Here is a 21,418-nt window from a genome sequence, read left to right as displayed (position 1 = left end):
ATGCTTGTCATCTGCCAATGACACCTCGCCGCGTGTCGAAGATCGAAGAGATGACGTCTCGAAGTATTCGCATGATCGCATGGGACGAGCGTGGGTCGATATGTCAATGGTGACTCGATCACCACTACCACCCCCATGATGTATTCTAGACTAAATCCATGATCCATGACCCTCGGGGTGGAATGTAGTGTCGAGATCGCAGGTGACCACGCCGATCGCTTCATCTGCGTCATCACCATCAAAGATGGCATGTGGCACTTCCATGAATGTGGCATTACCTTCGTTTTCCCAACCTGAGGGAAACGCACGGATTTCCTCGATCACCCCTTACGCTGACATCCTTTGCCCAAATCTCGACTGTTTACTCACCCGCAGTCTGATACGAACGGTTCCTACACTACACAAGAGCGGTGATCTCACTGGTGGATTTGATGATCTTGCGGAGCATCCCATAAGTTCATATTATCTCATGTCAGGAAAAGAACGTGTCGAGGGGACGATTAAGAGGCGTACATCGATCTTGGCTGTCGCTTTTCATGATCAAATCTTACAAGATGGACAAGGGACCGAGAAAGTCGAAAGACATATTGGTAAGAGAAAGACCATCCCCCCAATAGATGAGATTATCCGAGAGGTTTCTTGTCTGACCTTTCGGCCAGTGAAGGTCCGACTATCTCCTAAATTTTTCCGATCGAACTGCCGTGTCATCCTCATGGATCTAAGGCCAATAGGAAGGAAAGTCGCGGATCATGCGTGGGAAATAAGATCGACCACACCGCCTCCCACCATGCTCAGGCCTCGACTCGGGGGAAAGAATCAACTCAAAGTGTAGAAAAGAAGACGAAGGTCACGGATCATACGTGAGAAATGAAGTTAACTACACCGCCTCGATCATCCTTCATTCACCGTGGGGGGGGGGAAGGGGGGGAGAGGCGATACGAGGATAGAGGTAAGAGGGAAAATGACGGATCATGCGTGGGAAAACAAAGTCGACGACACCGCCTCGTAGTAGCTCCACCACCGATTACGGAGAAGTGGGCGGTGAGGTCCTGAAAGGGAGGAGGAGGACGTAGACGTCATGGAAGATGGCGGGTTGGTCGAGGAGAGGACACTCTCCCTTTATAGAATAAGAGTGGGGTGGTTCTTCCCAGGAGACAGATTGAAAGGTGAGTGAGATGCCATGTACCATCCTTCACCAATGTCCCTCTTCTTCAGTCTATTTATACTGCAATCCTATTTCATAAACCATCCCAGCAAAGTCATCAACCAATTGGTTTCTAGACACAGATCCAGGTATACTCAATCTTCATCAAGATCCTCAAACACCCGTACAAACTTCCACTTCCCTGCCTGAAATGAAGTACCTCTGCCCTACCAGCCTATCCAAATCAGTTCTTGCCAAACCATCGCAGGCAAGTCCAACTGCTCATCTGATTCTGGGACTGAATTTTTCTCTTCCCCCAAAGGCAGTCGACACAGAGAAGACCAATGAGGAGACTCAAAGTAATGCTCTGTACCCTGTAGTTCTTGCATCTAAACCCCTGAAGTGGGAAGACATGCGCAATGTAGACGACGATAAGGATTCCACCGAGTTCTGCAGAGAAATCTATGGCATAGTCATACTTGAGGGATCATGGAACCCACACCAAAGACAACAGCTTGCTGACAGCGCACTGTTCCAGACTTGGAATGACTTCGTGTGCGGAGTGGATGGAGCGGAACCCTCCCTTTCTCGCGAGTTCTACAAAAGAGTGACTGCCTTCCGATCAAAGCCTGATTTCACAGACAATGAGATGCTGGAGACATGTATGCGAGACGAAGAAAACAATCTTGACCACAGAGTGGAAAAGTTCAAGGAGAGACTCGGTGAAGAGGTCTTTGACCCCATAGAAAGGCAGCTGAGCCAGCTGTCTGAGGATACACATAAAGGTGCAAGGATATCCAGCTGGGGCTACAAAGTTGATTACTGCACTCCCGAAAGACTGGCCTCTATCATTGATGAGTTGGGGACCAGTAGGTCAACAATACCACCTGCAACAGCGCACGAATGAGGGCCTAAACAGGGTAGGGACCTCCCCACAGCTACTGTAGAGTGATCCAGTAGAGGAATGAGATAGAAACCGGAATGCTAGACAGTTTTGTTGAGTCACTTGTCCATGCACTCTGCATACAGTTGGGTCCAAAAAGTCATGCGTCCGCTTTTCATTGTAATCTGGCAGGTGAATCGTGGTACAGTCGGGTGTAAAAATTCATGTCCTTCATGCAATGCGTGTGTTAAGCCTGGTACGTCTCAGAGGGGAGACGGCAGGTGGACAAGTGATGTGAAGAGATGTGTTGATGACAAAGATGATAAGAAAGAGAGAGGAACTCTGATACGCAGGACGAGATGACTTACTGACGATGAGAGAGTCTAATATAATGATGACAAGAGCGTGTTTGACAACTATATTGAGACCCAAGGTGAGGACGAAGATAGGCTTGGGGCCAATATTGAAGACAAGCTTGAAGTCTAGATCAGTATTTGATGACTTGGTCAGTAAAGGTTGAAACGTATGATTATTGATCTCTGAAGAAAAGAAACTATGAAAGAAGTACAAGGGGTTTATATCCTTTTCCAAGTCCATTTTGGGAGGTCCGCCGTCCTGCGTAGGAAAGAGTTGTGTTCCTCGGTTCCTATACTATATTCTACCAAACTACCAAACTGAAAGAACTGCATTCTCGCCGTGATGCTTACAATTTGTTGTACTTTGCATGAAGAGCGTTGAGACGACGGGAAGAAGGTGGGAGTCGTCAAGACGCATACACTTTGCGGTGTGATACGTGTAATACGCCATAAAGAAGGTGTGATTCAATATGGGTGTTAGGATCTGGTCTACCGGATCGTAACAGCGTGCGATGCCACACTGCCTCATTAGACATACTTTGACCCGTGTTTCAACAGCGACCCCTGCAGCTATGGCCTTGAAACTTTGTAAAAACATTCTTGAGCATCTAAACTATGGTTGGGTACCCAATATTCCCCTCACAAAGGGCTACAATTGCTGAAGCGGCTCTCTATGACACTCCCACCAGTGTGGCACTCCGCTTCGGATGCTCCCCTCAATCTGTCACTTGTTTATGCAAGCAACGAGCTGAACAGGGTCACAACCGTACCAAACATCATCCTGGGTGTCCCAAGAAGCTTACTGAACGTGTAGAAACCCAATCCGTCATGCTTCCTCAGAATATTGCCACAAAACCCTCCACCACATCCTCTCCGTCCTTAAAGAAACTGGCATTGATATCTGTCTTTCTACCCTGCGCTATACCATGAAGAAACTTGGTCTCTGACGTTGTATTGCTTGTTCCAAACCACTTTCAACTCCTCTCCATCGTCGCCTACGTAGGGAATGGGCTCTCAAGAACGATAACCTCTACTGGACAAAGGGTTTATACACTGATGAGGCAAAAGTTTGGATAGGGGGTGGGACAATTCAATGGGTGACAAGAATGGATCACGAAGCATTCAGTACCTTGTGTGTCAAGCTTAGAGTAAAGAAGGGACATGGTGTGATGCTTTGGGCAGAAGGCACTCTACAAATGGCTGCAGACAACCTACAGTGCCAGCACCGCAGCAAGGCAGGCGGAGCTATGGAGAGACGCTTGGGGAACAAAGGTAGAGGAGAATGAGGATCCCCAGACCAGTCTGGGGGCTATCCGAGCCAAGCTGGGTGAAGTATCGGCTTCAGCTGTGGCCAGCAAGATGTCCTTAGGCAATTTCATCGACAATATGACCGCCTATGCCATGCTTGCCTCCCTACCACCCTCTACGGCATGCTCGCCTCCACCCTCCTCTCCACAACCACTTCTACCTCCATCACATCAGACCAGGTCCTATCGGCAGCCGGATTGAATACCAACGTAGGAACATGCAGGGAGAGGAGGTGAATAGACAAGGCTTCCTGGCAAGAAAGATCGAGAAGATTACACAGCCCAAGGGGCAGAATCAAGGGCAGAGAAGGCTGGGCAAGGATGGCAAGCCACTGCTTGGGAAAGATGAGACTAAGTGGTGTGAGGAACACAAGCGGTATGGGCACGACCTTAGTGGCTGCTACCCACGAATGGAGCAGATAATAGTTGGAAAACAGAGCAATGGAGGGAGAGCACCAGGTGGCAAGGTGGCAATGACTGCAGGAGAGGAGAAGGAGATTGATGAGGACGCCTACATGGCTCTCGCTTCGACCATTACCTCTGGCAACCCCCACAAGATCATCATCCACTCAGCCTCCTCAGACCACTACATATGCGACAGGACCCTGCTCCACAACCTCTCTCCTCTTGCCAAACCGCTCAACATCAAGGTTGGCAATGGCCAAATCATCACATCCACTCAGTCTGGCACGCTCTACATTGGTAAGGTTGCCTTTAGCAATGCCTACTATGTTCCCTCAATGATTCACAACCTCCTGGCGGTTAAGCGACTCGGCAATACCTCTGATCATCGTTGGACCTTCACCAACACCAAGGCTTGGCTCAGCGACAAGTCTGGGCGTCATCTGATTGAGGGGGAGCTCACCAATGGCCTCTATGTGGTGCGTTCCTTTTATATTGCCATGTCAGCAACCACTGATTGGCCTTCTTGGCACTGCAGGCTTGGGCACATCAGTAACACCATTATCAACGCTTTAGGACGGTCTGGGAGGCTTGGCAAGGACTGGAAAGAGGATGAGGTACATGCACAGTGTTCTGCTTGTATTCAAGGCAAGGGGACCCGTCTACCTTCGCGCCCTAACATCAACCAAGCATGTAATCCGGCAGACAAGGTCTCAGCCGATCTCTGGTGACCAGCTTCAATTCCTAGCATTGGTGGATCACTCTACTTCCTCACTTGCTAAGACGATCACTCTCGATATGTCTACATCAAAGCACTCAAGCACAAATCGGACACCTCAGCCGCCCTATAATACTTCATTAATCTTGCAGAGACCTGTTAGGTGACGGACGGAAGACGTGACGCTCCGGAGCAGCACGGGGGTACCCGTGACAGACGGAAGACATGACACATGGAAGAAACTTCCCTCCTCCAACACATTTTTTCTGACACCACGAGTACCCATTCAATCAGATTATACCGCTCAAATACTGCCCCTCTTGACCTTCAAACTGGGTCAGATCCTGACATTACTCCCAGTGTGAGATGGACAAAAGTGAAGCTTTATGGGGCTATAGAGGAATGCATGCATGCTTATTTTTGAGCCCAAGTGGATGAAGCTCTTCTAGCAGCTCTCCTCATATCCTGGACACAGTTTGGTATCATAGAAGTTGATGGGGATCAATGGAGATGATTTCTCCTCACGGTCATGGACAGGAAAGTGTGACGCTTTGAAGTGCTTTGAAGTGTCATGAACGCTACCCATGACACTTCGAAGTTGCACGGATCGAAGTCACGCTAAGCCCCGTGACACTTCGAAGCGTCATGGCTTCTGTCCGTCACCTAACATACCCGTGACGCTTCGATGTGTCACATCTTCCGTACGTCACCTAACATACTCATTCTCCCTCAACATACTGTACATCCATACATATCTGTCCACCAAATAAGACCCGCTTATTTATGATTGAAATTAAAACTCCTGTCTGCCTCAAACACATCACTATCGTATGAGATGTTCTCCTTTCAAGAAATCTCCGCGTCTTCGTAATTGACCACACGATTTCAAACTCCCTCTTTATTTAAGCAGTGCATAGAACCTGTTACAATTGATCTTCATCCGTATATATACTCTGTAGATTTTCATCCTCACTTTCCTCATTATCAGTCATGTCCGTAACCCGTACACCACAAAGCCGAGTACCGACTGCCCCTACTTCAAAAGAGGGCGTTCTCGCTGACCACTTACCTACCGGATTTAGTGACACGAAGTCTGTCACCATGTTTGTCACCCTCAAACCTGGTCCGGAGATCACTAGTTCACTGTTCTCGATAACGGCTGAAGGAGACCATCAGTCGGTCTTTGCTCCGTGGTCCAATCCGAGAAGTGCATACCAACAAGAAGTGTCCAGTGCAGCTCCGTTCATGATTTCAGACTGTGTTGCCCACTTTGTTGGACCATGGAGTAGGACAGACATGGAATCCTACCTGTCTGGTCCGGGAGGGCAGATGATTCTTCGAGGTGTTTATGACCTAGAGGCTGACTCTGAACTCGTTTGTGCCCTTCAGAGACACTGGAAAGCAGTTCAGGATGACAGCATCCCTGGGGAACAAGATTCTCTGATGCAGGAAGTGGTCAGTGGCTATGCCTTTAGTGGTGAGAGTGGTGTTAACCAAGGAGTATTCACACGCCTAGTAGTCGATCCTACTCTTGAAGAATTGCAACATACATTTCTTGAAGACGCCAGCTCATTGGGTCTAGATAAGTCACTTATCCCTGGTGTCTTCATTGTTGACAGTGAAGAGATGAGAAGGATGAAAGAGCGTGTGCATGAGGGAGAGACTCAACTCCGCACCACAAGGTAAACATTCAAGTCTTCATCAACTTACAATGTAGTTGTTACGGGGTAACAACGACTCGAAGTAGATCCATCGAACTCGACGGATGAGGATAGAGAAAGGCGGGATCAGGAGGCAGTGCTGAAATTAGGTAGGGACGGGTTTTCCCTTTTGAGATTTCCCCACTGGGTTTCCTCAAAAGCGGGTTTTCACCTGTCCGAGTATGTACATAGACGCTTGCAGTAGGAGGAACAAGGACGCGGAGACTGGTAGATAGTATATAGTACAATCAGCGCTGATTCTTCAATATCATTCTTTGGCTACATCGATTGCAGAGGAGACATGATCCATCACATAGCACCAGATATACATAGACTTCTACGAGAGTTCCATCGAGTTTGACCCAACCTGCGACTTAGTCATCGTGTTTCCAGTACCGTTACATGAGGGGTGGTGTGGATTGGTGTAGTTGAAATCTTCCACTGGTCATGGCTCAAATGTTCATGCCACATTGAAGCAGCACAAATCTTCAGTCTGTCACAACCTCCCCTGTGCACCTTTGAAGGGTCACGGTCTTCCGTCCGTCACCTAACAGTTACAGTTATATTTTGTCGATAATGATTGCTGAGAGCGGTAGTGAGCGGTGATCAGGCCTGGCAGTTCTGAGCTCTGTAGAAAGCACTGAAGAACTACCAGGGAGGAAACAATTTGGTAGTATGAGTCGCGTATTAAGATGATGTGTTTGTTAGGTGACGGAAGGAAGCCGTGACCTTTCGGAGCGTCATGGGGGATAGTGTCACTGTCAGAAGATCTGTGCCACTTTCGAAGGGTCATGGTCCTGTGACCATGACCCACAGAAGAACTGCTCCTCACCGATTACCACTGCTTCAAACAATCATCCCCTCCTAGACAGATGTTGGTAGTAGTGAGAAGGTCTGAGAGGAATTTTTTCACTTGATTCTCTCCATGCATGATATGGAAAAAGCAGACAATGATCTTTGGAAAAACACCAAATATGAGGAGAAACATGCATCTCCAGCGTGTATCTCTAGCTGAACATTGTAGAGTGAGATATCAACTACCTAGTCTAGTCATGTATTAGAACTGTGTCAGGAAAGATTCTAGTAAAGTTGGTTTGATTTCTTTGGTAGGTCATGATCTTCTGACAGTCATGATGACCCCCGTGACACTCCGAAGTATCACGGATTCCGTGGGTCACTTAACATGTATTTCAACATGTCTTACCAGGCAAAACACCCGTCGGATCGGCGGGTTTCCCTCGACACCCTCTAACACGCTCTCCCCTCTTGGTCCGCCCCAACTAGGAAAGATGGATTTCAGTGAACAGAGAGCTGTCGTTGCTGGCTCCCGTGTGAGCCGGTAGCTCGGTCGAGCGTATGGATTCAAGTTGAGACCTGCTAGAAGCACATTTTTCCTGTCGGCTCGCCAGATCCGATCCCCTCGGATGTGTTCGCGTACCGACTGAGTCAAACGCCGGCGGGAAAGCATAGCCTTCCTGCCTCCTCTGCCCTCCATTGTCCTGCTTATTCCTCTAGCCACATCCCCAGGTTGAATGATAGTATATATGAGTCTCTTTCCCTGTGTTAGATACCCCACAACTTCTTCCACTCTTTCGTACTCGATCGTCATACACAATGCCGTTCGACCCTTCCTCTTTACTCGAAGAATTATCCACGGGTGACTTCATGTATTTCGCACATCATGTAGTATCGACTGTTGCGCAAGATAAGACTGCTACGGCCCAGGCTTTGGATGATGGAGTGAATCATACCGGACCCCAAGATGAGCATGATTGGGAACAAGACGCCACACGCAGGGGAAATCCGACTTTAGACAGTCGTTCCGTATACAATCAAGACCAAACTGCCTCCCCAGATACTGATGACATTGTTGAAGCTCATCTCATGGCATTTTCAAAGAAAATTGAAGACACATTGATTTGGGTATTTCTAAGCATTACTTCCAAGGCAGGCACTTCCGCCTACTTGGAAACCACAGTAGTCAAAAACCGACCAGTCGACCATGTGGATATTCGTTCCTCTACAGACAATCAACCGGGGGTGACAGAGTGACCATTCGGAACCTCAAGAAGAGCCCAGGATCTCAGTGTGTATTGTAACTCAGTGACGGGAGGGGTGGACACATGAGTGAGAGGAAGTTCTGTACGGGGTTAAATTCATAATGATTGGGCCAATCATCATCATCCATTTGAAGGCTCACCCTTCAGTTGGTATGTTCAATCAGGTCAAATGGCTCACTGACACGTTGCATACATGTAATATCTGTAGTATCATACTCGAGTACAGTGCCACCCTGCTGGTCATGCACTTACATATATCGTGGTGAGGTGTGATTGCGGCTTCAGCTACAGACCTGTTCGGGGCCTCTTAGCTTAGCAGCCCACTTGGTGGAGGAGCGGCGGGAATCGCTCCGAAAAGAACGCCCACATCCACCCAGTGATATAGGTTTGACAAAATATCTGGAACAATGGCGAGAGAATGAACTGAAAAACGAGGAGGACTGCCCCAAATCGCTATATTGCAGAGGGGAGATCAGTACCCAAGATGATCTCGACCGGTAGCTCTTTCAACATGTGGATGGCGCCTTCCCAAGCGGTAGGACTATGAGGGGTCACGTCCGGACTGACCATCTACCAGGGATTCTTTTTTGTCTCTATCGCTGACCATGTCTCGCCGGCCATCAGCCGCGGGGAGAGACTCGTCGAGTGGCTTCTACTTTTTCCTCATATTGTCCTTGACCCGGCTGCATATGAAAGGTGATCATGGTGACCTCATACATAATCAAAAGGAAGTTTGTAGCTTTCCTCGTTCCTATCATCTTCCCCAGATCCACTGACCTTCTCCATTCCCTTGCCCAGTTTATTTTGTTGAACAAGGTGAAGGGATCTTGGCGTGAGGCCTGAATGCATTTTCAGCCCGAGAACGTAAAAAGCGTCCTGCTAGTCTCTCAAGAGTTGACCGTCTTCAATTTCGTTTTCATAACCCATTGGGAATGTCGGAATGCTTACACAGGTAGCGCGCACGGTTCTCTTGCCTGTCAACATCACCTCGACGAAGAAACTTGACGCCGAATCGAACTTACCCTAGATGATTATTCTTCCCCCCATCTTGGTAGCCATAAGCCCCGAAAGCTTCCTCCGTGCTGGTCGGAGACGTCATGTCAGCGTGGGAAGCGTAAAAAAAGCTATGTTTCAGTGTGGACCAGTGGGGGGGGGGGGGAAGGAAGGGAGCGGGACTTGCCCAAACGGGAATCTGAGAAGATTTCACACGTCTTGATCCGCATAGCCCCACAGACTTCAATCCGTATAGCCTCATGATTCCCACACTCTCACTGATCCTTTATCATTCAGAGGGAAGAACTTTTAGAGGGCTGAGTTTGTCTGGAAAGCTTGTTTTCTACGTTACAGTCGGGTGTAAAAAGTCATGTCCTCCGCGCCACCATTTTCATCTGTGCTACATAACCCCTTCCATCTCTTTAACCTCATTACTCCTTCATCGAAACAGCTAGAAACCTGAACCTTGGTCAGAACATGCATATGTGTATTGTAAAGAGACTCACCAAGTTACTCATGCATCCGGCTAGTACTTAGTACTCCACCCCTTCATCTTATAAACACTCTTCCTTCTCCTCTCCATACTCATGATTGTGGCATCAATGTTTTCCTGGGGTATTTCCTTCCACAATCGGCTAGCGACCTCAAAGAGGTCATCTACATTTGTGGGACGGTCAGGAAGCATAGCTAGCTTCTTTTTGAGCATTGCCCAGCAATTTTCGATGGGATTTAGATCAGGAGAACAAGGAGGGTGGGAAATGAAGTGGAATCCATACTTCTTGAATGCTGCTCAATTTTCCGGGGTCCAGTGGAGCTTTACATTGTCCTGTAGAATGAAGGGAGTCCCATAACCACGCCATTGTTGAACTAGCTTCCTCCAAGCAGCAAGTAGAGGTTTTTTCACGATCTGTTCAAGATAGATGTTCCCTTTCATTCCTTTCCTCTTCGATTTGCTCTTAGATGTGTCAACTCTGATCAATTCTGTCCTTCCTCCATGACAAATACCGGCCCAAAGCATCACCCCATGTCCCTTCTTTACTCTAGGCTTGACACACAAGGTACTGAATGCTTCGTGATCCATTCTTGTCACCCATTGGATTGTCCCACCCCCTATCCAAACTTTTGCCTCATCAGTGTATAAACCCTGTGTCCAGTCGAGGTTTTTGTTCTTGAGAGCCCATTCCCTACGTAGGCGTCGATGGAGAGGAGTCAAAAGTGGTTTGGAACGAGCAACACGACGTCGGAGACCAAATTTGTTCATGGTAGAGCGCAGGGTAGAAAGACAGATATCAATGCCGGTTTCTTTAAGGAGGGAGAGGATGTGGCGGAGGGTCTTGTGGCGATATCTTAGGAAAGCATGACGAATCTGGGTTTCTTCGCGTTCAGTAAGCTTCTTGGGACGCCCAGGACGATGTTTGGTACGGTTGTGACCCTATTCAGCTCGTTGCTTTTGTAAACGAGTGACAGTTCGAGGGGAGCATCCGAAGCGGAGTGCCACATTGGTATGAGTGTCATAGAGCGCCGCTTCGGCAATTGTAGCCCTTTTTGAGGGGGATATTGGGGACCCAACCATAGTTTAGATGCTGGAGAATGCTTTTACAAAGTTTTGAGGCCATAGCTGCAGGGGCGGCTGATGAAACACAGGTCAAAGTATGTCTAATGAGGCAGTGTGGCATCGCACGGATTGCATGGAGGACATGACTTTTTACACCCGACTGTATAAAGCATGGGAGGAGGAGTTGGAACAAGCTCAACATCAATTTACTCAATCTTTCCAAGATGCCAACAGTGTTTGATGAGGACATTGGTTTTAACTCTGCGCCTTATGTAAACTCTGCGCCTGATGTCAACTCTGCGCCTGATGTAAGTCCTTTACTCAATGTGTCCAAAGAACACCACCGGCAAGAGCCATCAAGCAAGAGTGGCACCTCCGACGAGTCTGAGCCACCTGTTGTCACCATCTATGTAGCTATGACTGTGGATGACAGGGAGGGTCCTCTGAACTCGAGTGTTTGAGCAAGGCTGGTGTGTGATGATTCTGTCTGGGACCACGAGATCATGAGGATTCAAGATGGTACAAGCACTTTGGCCAAGATAGTCCAGGAGTTTAGTGAGGTTGCCAGTGGGGACACATCACCAGCTCAGTGGGTACTCAATCAAGCAGAAACTAAATGCCAAGGACACTGGAGCCACCCCACGGTGACCGAGGATGAGGATACTGGGCCCTGGACGACCCCCCGTCCCAAAAAGCTTCAACTGGTAGGTGCAGGACTCCAGAGGTACATTAGACAGTCAATTGATCAATTAGAACAAGGGGATTATAACACTCTCATCACTTATGGTCCAGTCAAACCGTCCGTCTGTATCTCCACCTATGAGCGGCACTGGTATGGGTATTGCCATGAGGGGCCCGACAAGCTCGATATCAGACACGGTGATCATTTCAGACATTACACTGGTGGTGGCTCCCTGTCACAACAGAGCATAAACTGGGCAAAGAGCCTGCCAAATTTCCCTGACCCCAAGTCTAAGACACCTACTGTAAGTTGATGGGAGTATAGGCCGTTACACATACCTGCCTGGTCAGCCGGCGTGAATAGACGACAGTGATAGTAGCATGGAATGTTGATGAGATGGAAGTGAAGTGTGCTGGTCACAGGATATGATCTGAAACACATCAGGAATTCTGATAGATGTGAGCACAGCAGATTGCCGCACGAGGGGTCAACCACTCGATTGATCGGATTGGGCGGGACTATTAAGTGAATGAAAGACAGAGCTTGATCAACCTGAGATTGTCAAGGGGAAGATATAGTCTACTTCATTTGCACTGTGTGAACCTACCCGGGTTGGTCATTCTGCTAAAGCCTGCTTGAGTCCTGGCACCTGATCAGCATCCTCAACCCTCAAACCCCCATCACTCTGTCTGGCGGAAAGGGGACAAACACTCATTTCCGTCCATCCCTCCCAAATATCTTCCACCCGTCCGATCACTTCAGGATGATCAAGAACCAGTAACACGATAGCGTCGTACCCTCCAGCTGAGAGTTAGTGACGTACTAAGAAAAGTGTTGAATGACTCACCACCCGGCACTCCACCCCCTAGTACACCTGGAGAAGCTGAACACATATCTAAGAGTCTTGTTTGTTCAGGAGGTTCGATGGGTACTCCGCTCTTTTGTGACATTTCCCGCATGAGCGATCTGATTTCCTTTTTGTCAGCTCGAAGGGCTGTAACGAAATGGAAAGGACTTACAGAAAGTGTACTAGCAGTTTCAAAGAGAAGATCTTGGATCAGCTGTCTCACGTCCCGCTGCTTCATCGTAGACCCCTCCCGTTCATGTCTGTTTGAGGAAAGAATGGCTTCCTTGTGCTCCTCCATCTTCGTATTTGTACTATAATGCTGAAAGACGAGCTTGTAGTCGATCAAAACAACATCTTTCATGGCCAGTAAGACCTCCTTGTACACTTCCTCATCCTCCATCCCGATCAGCCGCGCCAGCATCCCCTCTAGTCGTGTGTTTGTATCACTCAGCCTGGTCCAAAGCTCTTTGGCTTCTTCAGCCTTATCCGTCCTCCATTGTAATACCTTGCCCACAAAACTAGGCGTGTCCGTTCCCGCGTCCACATCTGCGAGCAACATCCTGATTCCTTTCGGTAAGCGAGCCGCTTGAACCTTCTGATCCCAATTTTTGGGGTCAAGATGCGCCATCAGATCCGGTCCGGGAGGTGGAAGGTCGGACATGAGAGGCTTGAGAAGAGAAGGCGAGAATCGAGTGTAGATGTGAGATCCGTAGATTGCGGAAGAGACGTCAAACCCGCTCCCAACCTTCCCTTGAGCGAGACAGTGACAGAATTGAGCGAGGGAATGGATTGTGTCAAGGGCTGGTGTACCTTGTAGATTTCCAATCTTCTCAGGGTTGAACGAGGAGGATTTTAAAGAGTCAAGGGATGCGTCATGAGATTGGAGGACCGTCTCGTGGGAAGGTACATTTTTGGAAGTACTTGGCAATGTTTCTAGAGTGGACGAAAGGGAGGGGTCGTGGAGGGTATGGACAGCGGCATGCATCGATTCGGCTTCATCGGAGGAAGGTAGGGAGACGATGTCGAGGTGCAGGAGAAGGGCACCTATGAGGGATGTGACGAGAGCAGCTGAGGAACCGAGGCCGGTCTTATTCGTCTGACCAATAGGGCGTGGGAGAGGAGAGAAAGGTGGAAGAGAGTCAAGGGAGGAGAGACGGGGTGGGAGGGACGCGGATGTGAGCTGTCAGTCAGTTCAAATGTCTCCGACTCTGCTCGAATTGTAGGAACCAAGCCACTCGATTCACTGAATTGTGGGACGAGCATATACAAATGAGTGATAAAAGGAGTGAAAAGAGCACCTTGTAGAAGACAAATCGGAAGTCATGTATTATAAAGAAGTAACAGACAGAGGGGCGACCCACCTGTTCTCGCTGGGAATAGAAATCATTATCCGCTAAAACGACTACTTCTAACCCTTTCCCGATCTTATTTAACACGCTCTTCCCTCCGTCCTCGGTACCCCGTGACAGCCATTGGATAGAATACTCCAGCGTCTTAGTCACTGCGACCTCGACAAACTTGTTCCGTCCAGCTTCTCCCATGACAGGCTTCACCTTGACTCCCGAGGGGGTGAGGATGATATCGTACGACCATGCTGAAGCTTCTGGAGGGAATTGACCAGCTCTAACGGTAATTCTTGACGCCACTGCATATTGGCTTTGGTCGCCTGTCGTGACTTTTGGGAAGACAGAAGAATAGAATCGAGAAGATGTTGCGATGACCAGGCCGGAGTAAAGTCGGTCGAGAACTAAGTATCCCCCAGCGAGCAGCACCTTACCAGGGGCTGAAACGACCGTGGTGTTGCTCGTGAACTTGGACATGGCCTTCAGACGGGTGAGCCCGTCGCTTTCAACGTTGACCACAAAAGATGTATTGACCTGAATGTATGGGGCAGCCCACGAGTGACAAGTGCGAACATACGAGGACAGTTGAGCTACCAGTGGAATGGAAAGTTTCCGACGGAAATTGGCAAGTCGAACGTGGCACCCGGCTCAATGTGGCAATTTGGTCGATCATAGCAACTGCACCTTGACCGCCACTCTCACGATCATCGCTGACTCTTCGACTCATCGAATGCATCACTCATCGGATTCCTCATATCAGCGCAACTGGAAGTAGGATTTCTGCCCCTTTGGGCCAAGTGAGTGGTAAGTATTGACTGCTATCAATCTTAGTCCCTACTCACCCATGCGCGGCCGCCCATCGAGGGCAGACGGACGGTTCGTACGGTTCATACGGCTGTCTACTGTTGCCGGATTTGCGATCTTATTATTTATTCTGTCGTCCCACTGCTTCTGTGTTTCTGATTTGAACTCTACTTGGTCATAATGAGGGAAGTCTCTTGAAATCGAGTCTTCAATTTGGGCACACAATGCCCCCAAAGGAGATCGTACAAGATACTCACCTTTGTTTGTCTGGAAGCGATCTAGCTCAACAGGATTGAAGCTTTTCAGACTTGTACTAATTTTACTTCCAGTATCTGCCATCGCTTTGTCGAGATCCACACCAGAGGTCAGGTATTTAGTTAGGGCAGTTTCCTGCTCGGTGCTCAGAGGACCCATGATGTCATGTTTCATGGATAGGTTGAGATGGTAGTCTCCATTGGTGTTGACCACTTCGACTGCTGCGCACAACCATATCGTAGTGGGGTTGGCGCTTGTATTGGTTCTTACAAGCTCTGTAGGGGCGCCATAGGTCCATGGTGCTGAGTGCAACTTGTCGATCTCCTTGGGTTCTAGTGTTCTGCTAGCTTCAGGGGTATGATGATCAAACTCAGCCATTGTATTGTGTATGTGATGACAGACTATGATCAAGGAGTAGGAGATATAACTGTGTGACAATGGTGATGAACACTTGTTCAAGAAACTAGAGGGGTAGGATGGGTATCTATACCCTGAGGGAGGGATGAGATTAGAAGTCTGGCCTGGGAAAGTGCTGCAGCACTGCATTTTTTCACCTTTGATCATCACTTACGTCACTTCATCACAGATATTGTCACGTCATCGTCTATTTTGTCACCTCGTCATCGATTACGTCACGGGAAATATGCTTGACTTACGTGGGAGACACTTTGGCTCTTGAAACTGAGTCTTGGCCCTACTGGCCCTTCCCTTCTTTCCCGACCCTCTAATCCTGTGAGAGACAAGAAATATGGGTCTAGCAGGGTAGTGATTTGCCTTCACTCCCTCTGACCAGGTTGACTGCCATGGACTTGATCTGAGTCGGTGCGTAAGATCAAACCAGATTGAACAACGTCAGAGTTTGGATGGTATGAACCGCCAGAAGATTGATCAACATAGTCATTTGAACAAAAAACAATGCTAAGTTGAGGCGGTGCTCACGCCATGTACATGGACCTGGCTATTAGCTACCTCACATATTGTACTAATAATCATGTGGGGCCTCTCCAACGGAACAGAGAACGTTGAAGGGGATCAGACTAGAACGGTTCAAGTAAGTTCCTGTAGCCGGAATCTGCCTACCATTCACAACTTCCATGTCTGACGGTAGAGCACCTAGGTTCTCATTGTGCCGTTGATAAATCTCTTTTGTCTTGATAGATGGGCTGCTATCTTGATGGGTCATACATATTCCTCCATTTATCTTGCTTCTGCCTCTCATCACCCATGTCACGGGTGTTCTTCCTTGGCAGGGAAGGTGTGCATTGTCATAAAGGCTTTGGTGAGTGAAGGAAGACCATAACCGGGTAGATGAACAGTCACAAGGGATATCTAAGCTTATCAGCCGGTGGCGTGGTCGGAAGGGGGGTTTGAGGTCATGGGTCCGGATACATCATTTCGAACCACTCGAAATCATGCTTTCTTTTCCCTCCAATACTGCGACCTTTAGGTTTGTCAAACTCAACATCAGCCTGATAGGTTACGTTCTTTCAGTCCCTAGAACTCTGGCTATCTCTCATGATGGCTCTTTATTGCTTTTATCATATCTAAGAGTAACCAGATTTCTCACACGGCTATTTAGCGATCATCTTCCACAAGTTTATTTTATTTGCATGGAGACATTATTGGACTACTTACTGTCAACTAATGAAACCTCCAAGTTGTACCAAGAGCACGATGAACAATCCACGGACGCCTGACGCCTCAAATCACCTCACATATACTCTCGTGACACAACAGGACTATGAAGAACCTATGTGTGCGCTCATACTGGGAAGTTACCAGGCATCGATGCTGCTACATCAAGCAGAGCAAAGATACTCTCATTTCTGGATGCACAGAGCCATTAAGCACTGGGAACCTCTACTTGTACAGAAGAGACTGTTTGACTGGCCAAAACCGACAGTACAGGTGAACATGACTTTGGACCAATGATGCTGAAACAGGACCACATCTCCCACTCATCACATCTTTGATTCATCACGGAGACCCCCATGACACGTCAAAGTTTCACCGCTTCTGTCGGTCACTCAAAACATCCGCTTGTGGTACATAAATATAAGCCGGACCAAGCTAGAAAATGTGTTGTGCATTGTCAACCTTCACCATCCATCCTCCTCTCCCTACCATAATTGACTAAAGAATGTCTGGGCAATCATCAAGCGACGACGTCATTAGCGACTGACCCTTTTTACCCATCAAGAACAATCGTGAAATGCAAATCAAGCAGAGTGGGATCACAATGTAGAGACACTCAATCAGACTATTAAATCGGTCCCTGCTAGGTGCCGTAAGGAAGATGTGAGATGTGCCACTTTGAAGTGTCATGGGTGTACCCGTGCCAGACCAAAGATGTTGGTTGGTGAGACGAGAGAGGATGCATAAAAGAGAGAGAGATGTCCCGAGTTTGATCTTGCGGAGTTTCTCGGTAATCTACATACGACTTGTGGTGGTGGTATGATCAACAAAAGATGTGACCCAAAGAAGAAAGACCAATTCATCAGAAACACTTGCAGGTCCAAAACAACTTTACAGCTGCAACAATACAGGATTCATCTGTTGTGTGTTCAAAAGGGAACTGAGTAGCCTATCAGATGCTGGAACTTTGCACTGCCCAAGATGAAGGTTCCTGCATCTTCTTCCTCTTATGCACATATTTACCAGATCTCATGCTGTAGTCTCCTTGCACTCACTTTCAAGTTGTCACGCCTGCGGGTCGACTGCGGTAGCAAAGGACTGCCTTGGGAACTGAGGGGTTTAGTCTCTGGCTTGTGGACCTTGGTGACTGCCTTAGGTACTGAGTGTTCAAGATTGTCACAGGGTTGGTTCTTCGTTAACTTCCTAGGACTGACGGCCAATAACTTCGTGGGCTCCGACCTTTAACTACATTGTTGTTCGAAATATGAAATAGGTGACAATAACTTCTGGGTGTAATAACTTCGTACCTTACTAACTTCTATCACTAAGACAACAACCAGAGATCGTCAAAGATCTCTGGGAACTTCGGCCCTCAAGTACTTTGTCCTTCCCTAACTTCTTCAACGCAGAACTTCGTTCAACCCAAAGTCCCGAGCTTCGTACCTCACGAACTTCGTCCCCGACGAAGTTCGTGCCTCCCTAACTTCATACCTCCCTAACTTTGTATCTCCCTAACTTTGTATCTTCCAAACTTTGTATCTCCCTAACTTCCTACATGACTAACTTCGTATCTCCTCAACTTCCTACATGACTAACTTTGCCCTCGACAAAGTTAGCCTCCTAATACCCTCGTGGGTGATGAAGTTCATGAGAACTGGGTCGTTGATGGCAAACTGATGTCCAAAGGAACCTCGTTTGATGGGAAAAGGATGATGTCACGCGGCACCGCGTGACAAGGAGGTCGGGTTAGAACCAACTGAGTGACTTATCAAACGAGGGGAAGGGGATTGAAAAGATACATTGCTGAAGAAGAAAACTACAGCACTAGATAGGGTTTAAATACTAAAATCAGCCTTTTCCAAGAGGCTTGTGCAGACCTGCGGAATACGAGCGCTCTGAACCGTCCTGCACTGTCCTGCATGCATTGCCATGCATCCCACCGATTACCACTGATATCCTACAATGCCATATCTGCGTTTACCTAGGTCCCACTACAATATCCTACGTGATGTGTTGGAAGTTGGTGACTTTGTCTAAGGTGGTCGATGGTGAACTATGAGGACCCATGCAGAACATAGAAGAGCTGTGAGAACAAGAGATGAAGAGATTATGCCTTACAAGGCCTCAGAACAGAGGAAAGAGAAACTAGAGAAGTACTTGGGGCTTATGCCTGCCAGGCACGAGAGCACAGGAAAGAGAGTCTTGGGGTTGATGCCTGATAGGCTTGAGAGCAGAGGGAAGATAGACTTGGAGTTTATGCCTGATAGCCTTGAGAGCAGAGGAAGATATGAGACTGGAGGTTTGAACTCGTCATTATGACAAGTCATTATTTGATATTCTCATTCATGACACAAGTGTCATGAGCGCCATCTTACCGTCAGTCTTGCCCAGTGATGTTTGAGAAACTTCAGATCTTCTGAGCTGCTTGATCCAGAAGACACATGTGACTCTTTGGGGAGTCATGGTTTCCACCTGTGCAGTTTTGAATTGGCACAGATATTCAATCTGGCACTTAAAGGGGTCTCAGGACCGGTACAGCTCTAAAAGGCATATCTCCTGTACAGCACCTAACACATGTGATTATGTGATCTAGCAGTTGGTCTCTCTGTCAATAACCACTAACTCTTATGTTGCTGCCACCAAAGTCATAACAGATCCCATCCGACATATACTCATCACTAAACATTCTGCCAGCTTGGGTGTTGAACTGTGTTGGTGTCAGTTGGTGAAGATCTCTTGGGTACTGTTCACCTGTCCCCTTAGACATGACAAAAGCATGAATGGTAATTGCAACTTCTCTCCTGTTAGCCATGATGGTATGTGTAATAACAGTGTCAAAGATTGTTCCTACAATTTGCTGAATCTCTGTCTGGGTAAGTGTTGGTCTGTGTTTAAGATAGGATTTCAATGTTCTTTGGAGGTCTTTACCTGACTGGCTATACATGTCGGAAATGCTGATTGAAACTTGTCCATGACTCCGCTGATTACAAGTTTCATCCTACCCATTGTACCTGGTTGCTGTGTTCCCCCTTGATAGTCCTCTAGGTCTGTTGTTATCCACTTACCTCCAAGTTGGTATCCAAGTAGGATGGTCACTGTGGGCTGGATGGTGTACAGCTCCAGGGGATACTTCTTCTCATCTCCTTCTGCTTTCACCAAGCTTGCAGTGTGAGTCTGACTAGGCTCAACAAGGGAGACTAAGGACAGCATGGAGCTGTGACACCTTTCCTCGTGATTCTTGCCAGTGTCAGTCTGCACAGTGTTCTCTCTGTCTAACTCGTGAAGTTTGAAGTCAACTGCCATGACAATCAGAGATGGTGGATCTATTTCCTTACTCCACTGGGAAAGCGTGTTTGATTTTGGTGTCAGAATCAACCCACAGGAATTGAGATTGAGCATCAAAGAGTTTTTAAGGTTGCGATGAAAGTATCGTGTTTGGGTGGCAAAGCTGATTGGTCAAGAAGTAATGTGGGAATTTGCTGTCACAAATGTGTTGAACCCTCTCTATAGACAGCTCAGGGGAAGGCCAGAAGTGTGACTAAGCTCCCCATCACTCGTTCCTTTCAATGACATCATCAGACTGCTCAATGGATCTCTTCAAGCTATCTATGCACATATTTCTCCCTCTCTATTCGGCCGGACCTTCTATCGTCTTCTCTTGCTTGACGAGGGTGTGGATCTGTCAGGATCACGGGTATCGACTGGTTCCTCAAGAGTTGTGCACAGAAGTCGTACTCCATCTACCCGTTCCCATCTCCGCTTCACTAATCCCGCTACGGCATCCTCCGTTCTCCTGTCCTACCTGATTGCTAGTTCTTTACCATGCTATACTTTTCCTTCATCTCCGTGTCCCTCATCTATCTCCGTCTTCCTTCGCTCTTACACCCCATGTCGCTTTCCACATTTACTCCATAGATTTCGGTATCACTCCGCTCCCTTTTTAGTATATAGAAACACCCCTTTTTTGTAGATGTCTTGTCGAATATATTTTCTCGTCATTTAGCAAATCCTTTGCCACTTGATCTCATCGACTTATAGTCTCTTCAATCCACTACATCACTAGATGTCACAATCGTCGTTTCTTCTCTTCTACAGACCGACGGTCGACAAACCGCGGCTAACTGCGTCGTAGTGGGGCGTCGATGTCTCACTAGGACAGGGTACTCGTCGGGGAACTACGGCTAACTCTGCCGTAGTGCGTCGAACTGCTCGGTGGTAGCTCTCCTTAACTCGATGGTTGTAGCTACTAAATGTATCGCTCGCTACTGACAACAATCAAGGATCGCTGAAGAAGTTCAGCAACCTGTAACCTATCTATACTACTCCTCACTTCTCATAGAACGTCCCTCAACTCCTGCACTGCCTCACGCTCAGTCCTCTTCGTTCAACCGCGCCGTACCTCGCCATATCCCCGAGATCCTACTCCACTCACTTTGACTAACTTAGCCTAAATTCCCCTGCTCTGCTCCCCCTTGGTTCCCTTCCCCTAACTTCGCCGTAGTTCTCCGCTAGGCGGGGTTGTCGTGACAAATAATACCCTCTTGGTTCTCATAACTTCGCCGTAGTCTGTCTCAGTGGTTCGAGTGGAGGTTGGTGATGATGAAAGGAAGGTCGGTGATGAGGAAAGGAGGGTCGGTGATGGCGGTTGTCAGGGATGTTACGACGTAGTTCGTGACAGTCCAGTATTTCGATGGATTTCATTGAGGAGCTCCCGAATTCCCATGGATACAGTGC

At 48.0% G+C, this 21,418-nt stretch overlaps 7 protein-coding genes across 7 annotated transcripts; 5 read left to right on the top strand and 2 right to left on the bottom strand.

Annotated features, from left to right (window-relative positions):
- Nucleotides 1–1,078: 1,078 nt before the first annotated feature.
- On the top strand, nt 1,079–2,051 carry TREMEDRAFT_62130 (uncharacterized protein; the record flags this gene model as incomplete). Its single annotated transcript, XM_007004521.1, has 2 exons — nt 1,079–1,166; nt 1,255–2,051. The coding sequence occupies 2 exons, from the start codon at nt 1,079–1,081 to the stop codon at nt 2,049–2,051; spliced, it is 885 nt and encodes a 294-aa protein (XP_007004583.1).
- A 2,529-nt stretch (nt 2,052–4,580) lies between these two features.
- On the top strand, nt 4,581–4,823 carry TREMEDRAFT_17898 (uncharacterized protein; the record flags this gene model as incomplete). The annotated part of the gene is made up of 1 exon (XM_007004344.2): nt 4,581–4,823. A coding segment is annotated over one exon (243 nt), but the record flags the coding sequence as incomplete, so codon positions are not given.
- Nucleotides 4,824–5,800: 977 nt separating this feature from the next.
- TREMEDRAFT_62129 (uncharacterized protein) lies at nt 5,801–6,496 on the top strand (the record flags this gene model as incomplete). The annotated part of the gene is made up of 1 exon (XM_007004520.1): nt 5,801–6,496. One exon carries the CDS (start codon nt 5,801–5,803, stop codon nt 6,494–6,496), a length of 696 nt encoding a protein of 231 aa, XP_007004582.1.
- Nucleotides 6,497–8,124: 1,628 nt separating this feature from the next.
- On the top strand, nt 8,125–8,562 carry TREMEDRAFT_62128 (uncharacterized protein; the record flags this gene model as incomplete). Its single annotated transcript, XM_007004519.1, has 1 exon — nt 8,125–8,562. The coding sequence occupies one exon, from the start codon at nt 8,125–8,127 to the stop codon at nt 8,560–8,562; it is 438 nt and encodes a 145-aa protein (XP_007004581.1).
- A 1,791-nt stretch (nt 8,563–10,353) lies between these two features.
- On the bottom strand, nt 10,354–10,824 carry TREMEDRAFT_62127 (uncharacterized protein; the record flags this gene model as incomplete). Its single annotated transcript, XM_007004518.1, has 1 exon — nt 10,354–10,824. The coding sequence occupies one exon, from the start codon at nt 10,822–10,824 to the stop codon at nt 10,354–10,356; it is 471 nt and encodes a 156-aa protein (XP_007004580.1).
- Nucleotides 10,825–11,342: 518 nt separating this feature from the next.
- On the top strand, nt 11,343–12,234 carry TREMEDRAFT_62126 (uncharacterized protein; the record flags this gene model as incomplete). The annotated part of the gene is made up of 4 exons (XM_007004517.1): nt 11,343–11,426; nt 11,658–11,917; nt 11,993–12,104; nt 12,223–12,234. 4 exons carry the CDS (start codon nt 11,343–11,345, stop codon nt 12,232–12,234), a joined length of 468 nt encoding a protein of 155 aa, XP_007004579.1.
- A 128-nt stretch (nt 12,235–12,362) lies between these two features.
- On the bottom strand, nt 12,363–14,467 carry TREMEDRAFT_43897 (uncharacterized protein; the record flags this gene model as incomplete). The annotated part of the gene is made up of 5 exons (XM_007004452.1): nt 12,363–12,604; nt 12,648–12,861; nt 13,000–13,476; nt 13,666–13,827; nt 14,009–14,467. 5 exons carry the CDS (start codon nt 14,465–14,467, stop codon nt 12,417–12,419), a joined length of 1,500 nt encoding a protein of 499 aa, XP_007004514.1. The 3' UTR covers nt 12,363–12,416.
- Nucleotides 14,468–21,418: the final 6,951 nt, after the last annotated feature.

This window comes from Tremella mesenterica, assembly GCF_000271645.1.
Source record: "Tremella mesenterica DSM 1558 unplaced genomic scaffold TREMEscaffold_5, whole genome shotgun sequence".
NCBI lineage: Eukaryota > Fungi > Basidiomycota > Tremellomycetes > Tremellales > Tremellaceae > Tremella > Tremella mesenterica.
Note: the sequence above shows the minus strand (reverse complement) of the source record. Positions and strands in the feature narration are given on the sequence as shown.